Raw genomic sequence first — 10,391 nt, 5'->3', positions numbered from 1 at the left:
CTCTCTCCCTCTCTCCCTCTCTCTCCCTCTCTCTCCCTCTCTCTCCCTCTCTCTCCCCCCTCTCTCTCCCTCTCTCTCCCTCTCTCTCCCTCTCTCTCCCTCTCTCTCCCTCTCTCTCCCTCCCTCTCCCTCCCTCTCCCTCTCCCTCCCTCTCCCTCCCTCTCCCTCCCTCTCCCTCCCTCTCCCTCTCCCTCCCTCTCCCTCTCCCTCCCTCTCCCTCTCCCTCCCTCTCTCTCTCCCTCCCTCTCTCTCCCCCTCCCTCTCTCTCCCTCCCTCTCTCTCTCCCTCTCTCTCCCTCTCTCTCCCTCTCTCTCCTCTCTCTCCCTCTCTCTCCCTCTCTCTCCCTCTCTCTCCCTCTCTCTCCCTCTCCTTCCCTCTCCTTCCCTCTCCTTCCCTCTCCCTCTCCTTCCCTCTCCCTCTCTCTCCCTCTCCTTCCCTCTCCCTCTCTCTCCCTCTCTCTCCCTCTCTCTCCCTCTCTCTCCCTCTCCCTCCCTCTCCTTCCTTCTCCTTCCCTCTCCTTCCCTCTCCTTCCCTCTCCTTCCCTCTCCTTCCCTCTCCTTCCCTCTCCTTCCCTCTCCTTCCCTCTCCTTCCCTCTCCTTCCCTCTCCTTCCCTCTCCTTCCCTCTCCTTCCCTCTCCTTCCCTCTCCTTCCCTCTCCTTCCCTCTCCTTCCCTCTCCTTCCCTCTCCTTCCCTCTCCTTCCCTCTCCTTCCCTCTCCTTCCCTCTCCTTCCCTCTCCTTCCCTCTCCTTCCCTCTCCTTCCCTCTCCTTCCCTCTCCTTCCCTCTCCTTCCCTCTCCTTCCCTCTCCTTCCCTCTCCTTCCCTCTCCTTCCCTCTCCTTCCCTCTCCTTCCCTCTCCTTCCCTCTCCTTCCCTCTCCTTCCCTCTCCTTCCCTCTCCTTCCCTCTCCTTCCCTCTCCTTCCCTCTCCTTCCCTCTCCTTCCCTCTCTCTCCCTCTCTCTCCCTCCCTCTCCCTCCCTCTCCCTCCCTCTCCCTCCCTCTCCCTCCCTCTCCCTCCCTCTCCCTCCCTCTCTCTCCCTCCCTCTCTCTCCCTCTCTCTCCCTCTCTCTCCCTCTCTCTCCCTCTCTCTCCCTCTCCTTCCCTCTCCCTCTCTCTCTCTCTCCTTCCCTCTCCCTCTCTCTCTCTCTCCTTCCCTCTCCCTCTCTCTCCTTCCCTCTCCCTCTCTCTCCTTCCCTCTCCCTCCCTCTCCCTCCCTCTCCCTCCCTCCCCCTCCCTCCCCCTCCCTCCCCCTCTCTCCCTCCCCCTCCCTCTCCCTCCTTCCCTCCCTCTCTCTCTCTGTCCCCATCCCTCTCTCCTCTCCCTCTCTCTCTCTGTCCCCATCCCTCTCTCCTCTCCCTCCCTTTCTCTCCTGCTGCCCCTCTCCCCAACTCATGTGCTCATTCTCTCTCTCTTTCAAAAATAAATAAACTTTAAAAAAGATAAAAACCTTCTTGTTTGAATTGGAATGTAATAGTCCATATGGCAGTTAATCTCTCTTTTTTTTTCTTTTTTCTTTTTTTTTTTTTTTTTTTTTTTTTTTGCAACCATCCAATTTACTTAAGAAACATGGGGTTTTTGTCCTATAGAATTTCTCTTATTCTGGAGTTTGCTGAATGCATCCTACTGGTATCTTTTAACATGTTCCTCTCTCTCCTGTATTTCCTGTAAAGTGGTAGTTAGAGCTAAAGACTTGATCATATTTCAGTTCAATTTCTTTCAGTTTTTGCTAATACTGCTTCCTAGGTGATGGTGTGTGCATCTATGAGATTAGAACCCAACATAGGCATATCATAAATATTTAGTGCTCATTCTCTCAACCCTTTTCGACCTGAATTTTCTAATAGTATAACATATATTCAGAAAAGCACACAAAACCTAACTGAACAGCGTAGTCAGCCCTGAGCTCAAGAAACATATATTATTACATCCTCAGAAGAAGCCCCCTCGTGGCACCTCCTAGAAACTGTCTTCTACTCTCTCCAGGAAATTCTTATCCTGATTTCTGACATCGTAGATGAGTTTTTCTCGTTTTTTGGACGTGACATAAATTGTGTCTTTGCTCTTTGTATCTGGCTACTTTCACTCAATATTACGTTTGTTAGCTTCGTCCGTGTGGTTGTACTTCGTTCCTGTGTAGTATTGCACTGTATGCACTGTATGAATATACCACACTCGTTTCGGTGCATTTGAGGGTTGTTTCCACAACTGGGCCATTATGAATAGTGCTGTATTGAGCATTCTTGCACATGTCTTCTCTTGAACACTTGCATGTGTTTCTGTTGGGTATATACTTAGGAGAATTGCTAGGTCATGGGAGGCCTCATATATGTTCGGCTTTAGTAGGTACTACTAACTTTCCAAAGTGGTTCAACTAATGTACACTCCCTGCTCTCAGTGTATAAGTGCCCCACATTCTTACCAATACTTGGTGTTGTGTGTTTTCTCCATTTAATGTGGTGGTCTAACATCGTGATCTTAATTTGCTTTTCTTTGATGACAAATGAAATTGAGCACCTGTTCACATGCTTATTGTCCATTTGACTATCTCCTTTTTGTGGGGTTCCTGGTGAGGTGTTTGTATACTTTTCTGTTGGGTTGTCTTTTTCTTACTGATTTGCAGGCATTATATGTTCTAAATATGAGTCCTTTGGAAATATACGTCACAAACCTCTCCTGTTTGGCATATGGTTTCTTTCAAGTATAACATACATACAGTGAGATGCTACTGTCTTAAGAGTCTCATATATTCTGTTGATCAAGACACAGAACTTTTCCATCACCCAGAACGTTGCCTTGTTTTCCTTCCCAGTCATCATCCCTCCTCACAAAAGAAACCAATCACCTGATTTGTCTTACCCTTGGCTAGTTTTACCTGTTTCAGAATTTTATATAAATGATCTTCTATAATGTATACTTACTGTGTTCAGCAGCTTTCACTTAGCAGAGTAGTTTGGAGATTTACCCATCTTGTGTACAGCATCATGCATTCTTGTTTCATTGCTGAGTAGTATTCCGTGTTAGATTACACAAGTTTATTTTTTCATTCTCCTATCAGTGGACATCTTGATTGTTTCCAGTTTCTGGTTATTTTGAATAAAGCTGCTGTGAAATTTCTTGTATAAGGCTTTTTATGGATGTAGCATTTACCTTTTAAAAATTCATTTATTTTTTCATTACTCATACTAAATACTCAGTTTGTGTATTATTCTCTAAGAAGTCCAGATACATGAACGCTTGGATTTGTGCAAAACATAAATGATGTATTTCCTAAAAGGGATTTTTAGGAAACAGTTTTACAGCAGAATTCTATTATTAGCAACTTCAGTAATTATTACCAACACCTGCTTAGGCATATCAGTTTCTCACTTTACCCATTTGGAGTTTTATTTATAAGGATTTTTTCCTTCTTCCTCGCTTGTATGGACACACATAATTGGCTTTACCTTAGTTATTTGCATTTGTGCTAATAGAGACCTTGTCTTTTGGAAGAAGAAAATTACTTGGGCCAATGCTTCAGCCTCTCAACTAAATGCCTTGACTTCAGAAGAGTTTTAAATACTCCTTGGAAATGGGGCAGGTGAACATTCTTAAAAGCAGGTATAGCTTACAATGTTTAGAAAGTATAGTGGTAGGAAAATTAATTTTGTGCTACATGTCATGTTGGAGGTGTGTGTGCTTAAGAATATGGTGATCTTAAGTAAAAAACAGCACTGCTGAACTCATCCACCCCAGTGCCTGTGATGTTAACTTTCTATAAATACTTTTTGAAACATGAGAGCTTTGATCTTGTTGCCAAAATAATGTGAGATCCTATAAATTGTCTAATTATAAATGACAGAATTTTAATTTCATTTCACTTTCCCTTTTGTCCTCCCCATCCCGCCCCCCCCCCCCCCAAGAAAAATGGTGTGACTGTATCACTGCGAGTCACGGGATTGAATAAAAGCACACATCATTTCTGCTTGTTGCAGGGAGAACCATGGCTGTTCTTCCCCCACATAACTCATGAGACCCAAGTAGGTTATTCTTTCCTTTACTCTGAACTGGACCAGATGTTTGAACCTGTCAGAAGCTAGGCTAATAAAAGTGGAAGTTCCTTTTCTCAAATAGAGCATGAAGTTTGTTTCTTCAAGTCACTTGTTCAGTGAAAGCTCTCAGAATAGATGAGGAATTCGGAAATCAGTTTTGCATCTCTTCCTCAAAGACGAATACGATTACTTAATGTATGGCGAGCAATTTAATATTAATTACACTGTGTATATGACACCTTTGATCATAAAGGTTTTGCTTTAATGTCATTTCTAACAAAAGTGTTGCATTTTGGAGGGACCGTAATTATAAATGCAGTTCCATGTAGCAGCTCTGTTTTGCACATTTTAAAATTCAGAACCTACCTCTAGGTGGCAGCACCAGATACTTTTTTTTTCCTGTTTCACGTCAGCCTTCATGAGTTACGGTATAAGCAGTAAAACTTTTAAGTCTCCCGAAACTTTGAAATAAGTTGCTTGTTGACAATTCTGTGAGGATTTGGAGAAATTAATCCATATGTTGATTAAGTTTGGGGCTTGTTGAAGCCTAGATTTTGACCTTTAAAAGAAAGATTCCAGCAGTAGTGATCCTCATTTTTTAACATGACATGTTTTCATAATAAGATTTAATTTAGCCGTCTCTAATTTGCCTGTTGAACTTAAAGTTGTCCACTCAAGAAAATCACTTTTTTATGACATTTTTATATCCAAGTAACTTCTACAAGGATCATTATACACCTACTATGTTAAGGTAATTACCGTGTCCTCTCCTTTTACATTTTTAAAACATAGCAATGTTCTGTGACCAAGAATGCTGAGATGAAGCCCCTTCTCTTGAAAAAAGTCAGCATGGGAATAAATCTTAAGTAATTAGCCATGCCACTTGGCTTTGTTATTGCCACGGGGAGATAAGGAATTGGACATTTAAAGTAGAGATTTCAGGGCGCCTTGGTGGCTCAGGCGGTTGAGCGTCCCACTCTTAGTATCGGCTCAGGTCACTAGCCCAGGTCATGGGATTGAGTCCCGCATCGGGTTCCATGCTGAGCTTGAGCCTGTTTGGGATTCTCTTTCCCTCTGCCACTCTCCCCGACTCGTGCATGCTCTCAATCTCTTTCTAAAATTAAGTTGAATTAAATGAAGCCTAGGGAGACCTTTCCCTGCTTCCTTGCTGCAGGTTGGCCGTTTCTGTGCATGTGCGAGACCAGTGTTGTTTCATTCCTTGATTTTTGGATTGTGAAAGAAGCCTGCCGTTGAGAAAACCTGTCTTTATTGTTTTTCCTTTTCCTTTCTTTTTGAATAGTATTGGTCTGAGAAATTGATACATGATGATACCATGAGAGAAAAGGTGAAGTTCCTTTCTCGTATTTGTTGATGAAGCAAGAGTTTATGTGAATACATTTGGATTCACAAATAGAGTGTAAGGAATTTACAACAGTTACCATTCAGTTCAGAGAAGAAATGGCCTCATTCCCAGGCATCGTCTTTCATTTTCTGTGCTCCTCCTTGTCTTTAAATGGCAAGGTATATCTTCCCTCACTCTTCACTAATTTGCTGTTTTTCTTAGGGGTTAATTTGTAAAATAAAAAATGTATGGTGAGTCTTGGGGCCAAGTGACCTAGGTTACAGTAATTTATGTCACTAACCAAGAATACTTTTTCAAGTGTTCTTTAAATTTTTTAATGTTTATTTATTTTTGAGAGAGAGACAGACAGACATACAGAATGTGAGTGGGGAAGGGGTAGAGAGAGGGAGACACAGAATCCGAAAGCAGGCCCCAGGCTCTGAACTGTCAGCACAGAGCCCGACATGGTGCTTGAACTCACTAGCTGCGAGATCATGACCTGAGCCAAAGTCGGACACTTAACTGACTGAGACACCCAGGTGCCCCTCAAGTTGTTTTTAATGTGTACTCTTTGTTTTTATTGTACAATCAGGTTAGGAAATGCTCATTTTGATGAATTCCTACACAGAACAGCTGTTAACTTGCTATGCAGCATGAACATGTGTTCCGTATATTTTTCCAAATACATAATCTTGAGTGAATATTGTCTAGATTAAATGATGTTCATCCACTATTTTAATTTTTCATTCATACGATATTTATTGAGTGATAGGCACATGATAGGCACCACCGAAAGGGGTTTGTCCTCTAATGTCTGATTTTAAACTTCAGAAGTGCCTGGTCAGTGACACTTCCTCCGTTTCATAGGTGAGAAAATTGAGACTCAAAGTTCCCGTCTTACTGTTCTTTGTTCAGCGCCTCTTCACTGTGTCAGTCAGCCTCAAGTGTAGATGGCACTTGAAAACTGACCAAGTAGGATTTAGGATCTTGTCATTGAGTTCTGAATACATCTGTTTGGTTATCTACCTATCCAGCAGCTGTTGATAGAGTGAAAACAGTTTTCAGGTATTTTTCAGTATTTCAACTTTTTGCTCAGTGACTTTTATATTTCTTATTTACCTTTGTGCTAAAATAAAGACGATAGCTTTCCTTGAATTTCTAAGAAACCTAGAATTCTTAGGGATTGCTAAAGGGTGATTTCAAGAAAATATTTTAGGATGCGGTGTGTATTAATTACCTTTAAGGGTAAATCCAAATAGTAGATTTTGACAGATATGCTTTGACCCAAGGGAAATTAAATTGGCCTAAAAATGTTTCTTTTCTTTAAATAGTTTGTGGAAACTGGGTAGCATAAACTATACATCAATTGAGTTCTTGTATCATTTTGATTGAAACACGGAAGGTATATTTTGTTTCAAGATTGTTGGGAACGTCTTGGCCTATAGAATGCGTAGATCCATTGTTTTTGCACATATTTTAAATTTCTGAATTCAGAACACCAAAAACCCGTGTCGCGTTTTGTCTCAGATGCTGCTACTGAATTTTAACCACTGAATTAGATTGCACCCTACATGCTGTTAACTACTGAGCCAAGATGGAATCGACCACTGCATCGAAATCAGGGTTAGCACTTGTGTCTGCACTTGAAGGAGTTGTAATAGCATAGAACTTGTTTTCCTTAATGGGACTTTTATTCTCTATTTCAGTCTTAATGGTGATACTTTGATTTTAAGAGATTTTCTTAATAACAGTGCACATTTATTTGAGATTCTCACTGGAACTTTAAGAAGATAGGAAAACCATCCTGTAGAAGTAGTTGCTTCTGAACCCAAACGTCTGGGGGCATATCTGCACTGTGTTAGTGCAGTTTACTTGTTTTATCTAATAAAGTAATTTTTTGTAAAGAGAGAAGTCAGTTGTCCACGTGTGTGAGCCTTTGTCTTGAGTTCACATGGTTGCGTATGTGTGTGCAGGAACTTAAAATCATTCCTTTGTGGGTTTTCTTCTTTGGGGTCTTTTTTGTGTACAGGAATTGAAATAATTGTTCCTTTCTAAATTTGTTCCTTTTTTTTCTTTTAACCTTAATAGGACTCGACTCCACCCAGTTTAGAGTTCATCATTACCATAAAGATGAGGAGAATGATGCCCTACTTGGTGGCCCAGCACAGCTCACAGATGAGGAGAAATACAGGGACTGTGAAAGATTCAAATGTCCGTGCCCCACGTGTGGGACAGAGAATATTTACGATAGTGTCTTCGATGGTTCGGTTAGTCGTTTCTTGCTGTTTCTTTTTTTCATTTTGTTAACCAACTAGCATAGAGGCCTTTCCTCCCCACTATATATAGATATACGAAAGGCGGGGCGGGAGGGGGAATGTTGCTTTCATGTGCTTAAAGAATTTTACCATCATCTGAATTCTGCCTTCACAACCTCATTTCTGCTTGAGAACTCTTAGTAGAATGTGCTTAAATATTGTTTTTGGCTTCGCTAGAGTACTTGTTTGGCCTTGGTTTTTAAATGGAATCTCTTAAAAATTCTAAAGTATCTTAAAGTATTTTTTATTGTAATTCCTTAATCAGTTCCCCATCCCCAGCCCCAATTTATTAAGACTTAGAGCAATATTTGCCTTTATCTTAAATCAAGTTAATGGGAACTAAGTGTTTTTGGAAAATTTTTGTTTATCTTTACACATCCCACTTGCCTCCTTTTTGACAAAGGTACCCTGATTATCTTTTCTGCTGTCTTTGCATGTCAGGCATTGAAAAAGTCACAGGGAGACATTCCTCTCAAGAAGTACTGCCAAAAAATGTATCATTGACCTTGGATCAGAACTTGAAACTTAGCCAATTTACTTGATTCAACCGCAGTGTTATACATGTACTAGCCATGGCAAATGAGTAGGCAGCAGAACTGTGTAAAACCTTGAAACTGAAAGAAAATACATCCTTTATCTAAATTAAAAGTAATTATTTTAAGTTAATTTGGACAAACAGCAGATGTTTTGCATTTTTTTGAATCAAAACAAAGCAGTCTTTGGAAGCAAGTGCAAGGAAGAGGCAGACACAGATCAGCAATACTTGCTAAATCCTTGAGTTTTGCTTCATTACAGCTGTAAATAAGATAGTTAATTGCATGGAGGCTTGACGACTTGCAGATGGGCTAGCTGTGGAAGAGCCGATGTCAAGCTCTAAAATCTCTTCCACCTGGAATTGCTTAGCGTGGCGGGTAGGGTTATGTACCAGATTGGAGCAGGAAACCAAGATGTTTAAGTATCAAGAAGGAAAACACATGCTCCAGAAACCCCAACAGTTTTCCTATATATTATATTTGCTTTGTTTTTGTTTAAAACAAAACAAAACAAGACGTTTTCTGTAACTGCTAATAGTTAATTCTTTCACATTTCTTCTTCTTGCCTTCCGTTCCCCCAAATATTTGTCATTTGAGGGGGTGGTAGAGAGGGAGGATTACAGAAATTTTAGGTGTTCTAAGCTGACAGTAAGTGATTGCTTTCCATTGCAGTCCTTAATTTTTAGGCTTTCATCTTAAAATTAAGTTGCCAATGTGAAAGCAAACTAATGTCATCAGTGCACTTGCCTTCAGATTTGGGATGAATAAGCACACATTTAAAACTTTGATCAATATCTCTAAGAAGAACGTTTATTTCCAATAGTGTGACCTCACTGGCATTTTCAGAGGGAAAATTATTTTATCCGTAAAGTCTATCATTTATTGAACGTACAAAAAAGAGATTTCAGGGTTTTCCCTTCACCTGTGTGCATTCCGTTATCATGGTGGCAAAAAAGCAGGAGGTTCTTGTGACTCAGGGGATCTTTGAGAGGACAGTAGTTGAGAAAACAGGATTAAAAATTCACCAATAAAATGAATTTATGGATATTGTACACCAGGACACGTGTTAGCTTTTAAGCGCAAAAAAACCTTCTCTGGCCTTACAGTAACCTTTTGTGTATTTGTTCTGACTTCTGTAGGGAACTGATATAGAACCCAGCTTGTATCGTTGCAGTAACATCGATTGTAAGGCTTCACCTCTGACCTTTATGGTACAGCTGAGCAACAAATTGATCATGGACATTAGACGTTGCATTAAAAAATACTATGAAGTAAGTATCCACAATGAGTTTCTTACATATGCAACTTACTTAGGTTTGGTACTTCTTTTAAAATAAAACAGTGTGATTTTGTATTACTGGTTTTTTTATGAAACTAAAATTTTGAGATGACTTTGCAGAAAAAGTACTTGATTTTCTGTGGAACATTACATTTCTGTTACTAATGAGCAGTATTTTAAATAATGAATGTTTGCTTTCAGGAAAAATGAGAATATAATCAGGAAGTGTTTTAGTTTATTGTTACCTAAGTAAGACTAAATTAAATGGCCACTCAGATCTTTGGCCAGAGGACAAAAAAATCAGTATTGCCTGTCTTTGGCAAGTAGAATCATAACATCATGTTTGGTTATTTTAATAACTGTCTCCTAGCTAAGACTTCATGTTTATGTGGTAATCTACACCATTTCATAGCTGTGTTGTCCAAGGAAATCAAAATAAACATATTTTAACTTTGAATGCAATCTGGCATTTTAAAGAGAATGGCTAATTTTTATAAACGTATCGTAAGAATGCTAGAGGAGTGAGCTATCTGCATTAGAAAGGCTTTTTTTTTTTAATTTTTGGTTTTAACAGTTCATAGGAATGAGGTTTTTTGGTCATCTAGAAATTTCTGTTACGTGAAAGCTCAGTGTAACTTTATTTAAAGAAGCTACATTGGCAAGGCATTTCCAAAAAATGCTCAGATTCTGTTAGGTAAGACCCATGACTTCATCAGTATCATCCTTTACTTTCTACTTGTGTTTGTTAACATGTAATACAGCATTTTCTTCTTTAAAATTGAACTCATGAAATGAAAATTGATTATTAGGTCATTAGGATGAAGACTAGAAACATAGAGTGGAAGTGGTGTAATTTTGGAGTAGAATAATTTGTATTTGTCAAAAATACCCAAGTA

At 40.1% G+C, this 10,391-nt stretch overlaps 1 protein-coding gene across 1 annotated transcript in view; it reads left to right on the top strand.

The window, feature by feature from the left end:
- The window catches only part of POLA1 (DNA polymerase alpha 1, catalytic subunit), a 303,543-nt gene that overhangs the window by 143,649 nt on the left and 149,503 nt on the right, over positions 1 to 10,391 (top strand). Inside the window, exons 33-34 of the mRNA XM_081793414.1 lie at positions 7,457 to 7,635; positions 9,356 to 9,487. Coding sequence (XP_081649540.1) covers positions 7,457 to 7,635; positions 9,356 to 9,487 — 311 coding nt within the window. The remainder of the gene's footprint in view (positions 1 to 7,456; positions 7,636 to 9,355; positions 9,488 to 10,391) is intronic.

This window comes from Panthera onca, chromosome X (assembly GCF_046562875.1).
Source record: "Panthera onca isolate mPanOnc1 chromosome X, mPanOnc1 haplotype 2, whole genome shotgun sequence".
Taxonomy (NCBI): Eukaryota; Metazoa; Chordata; class Mammalia; order Carnivora; family Felidae; genus Panthera; species Panthera onca.
Note: the sequence above shows the minus strand (reverse complement) of the source record. Positions and strands in the feature narration are given on the sequence as shown.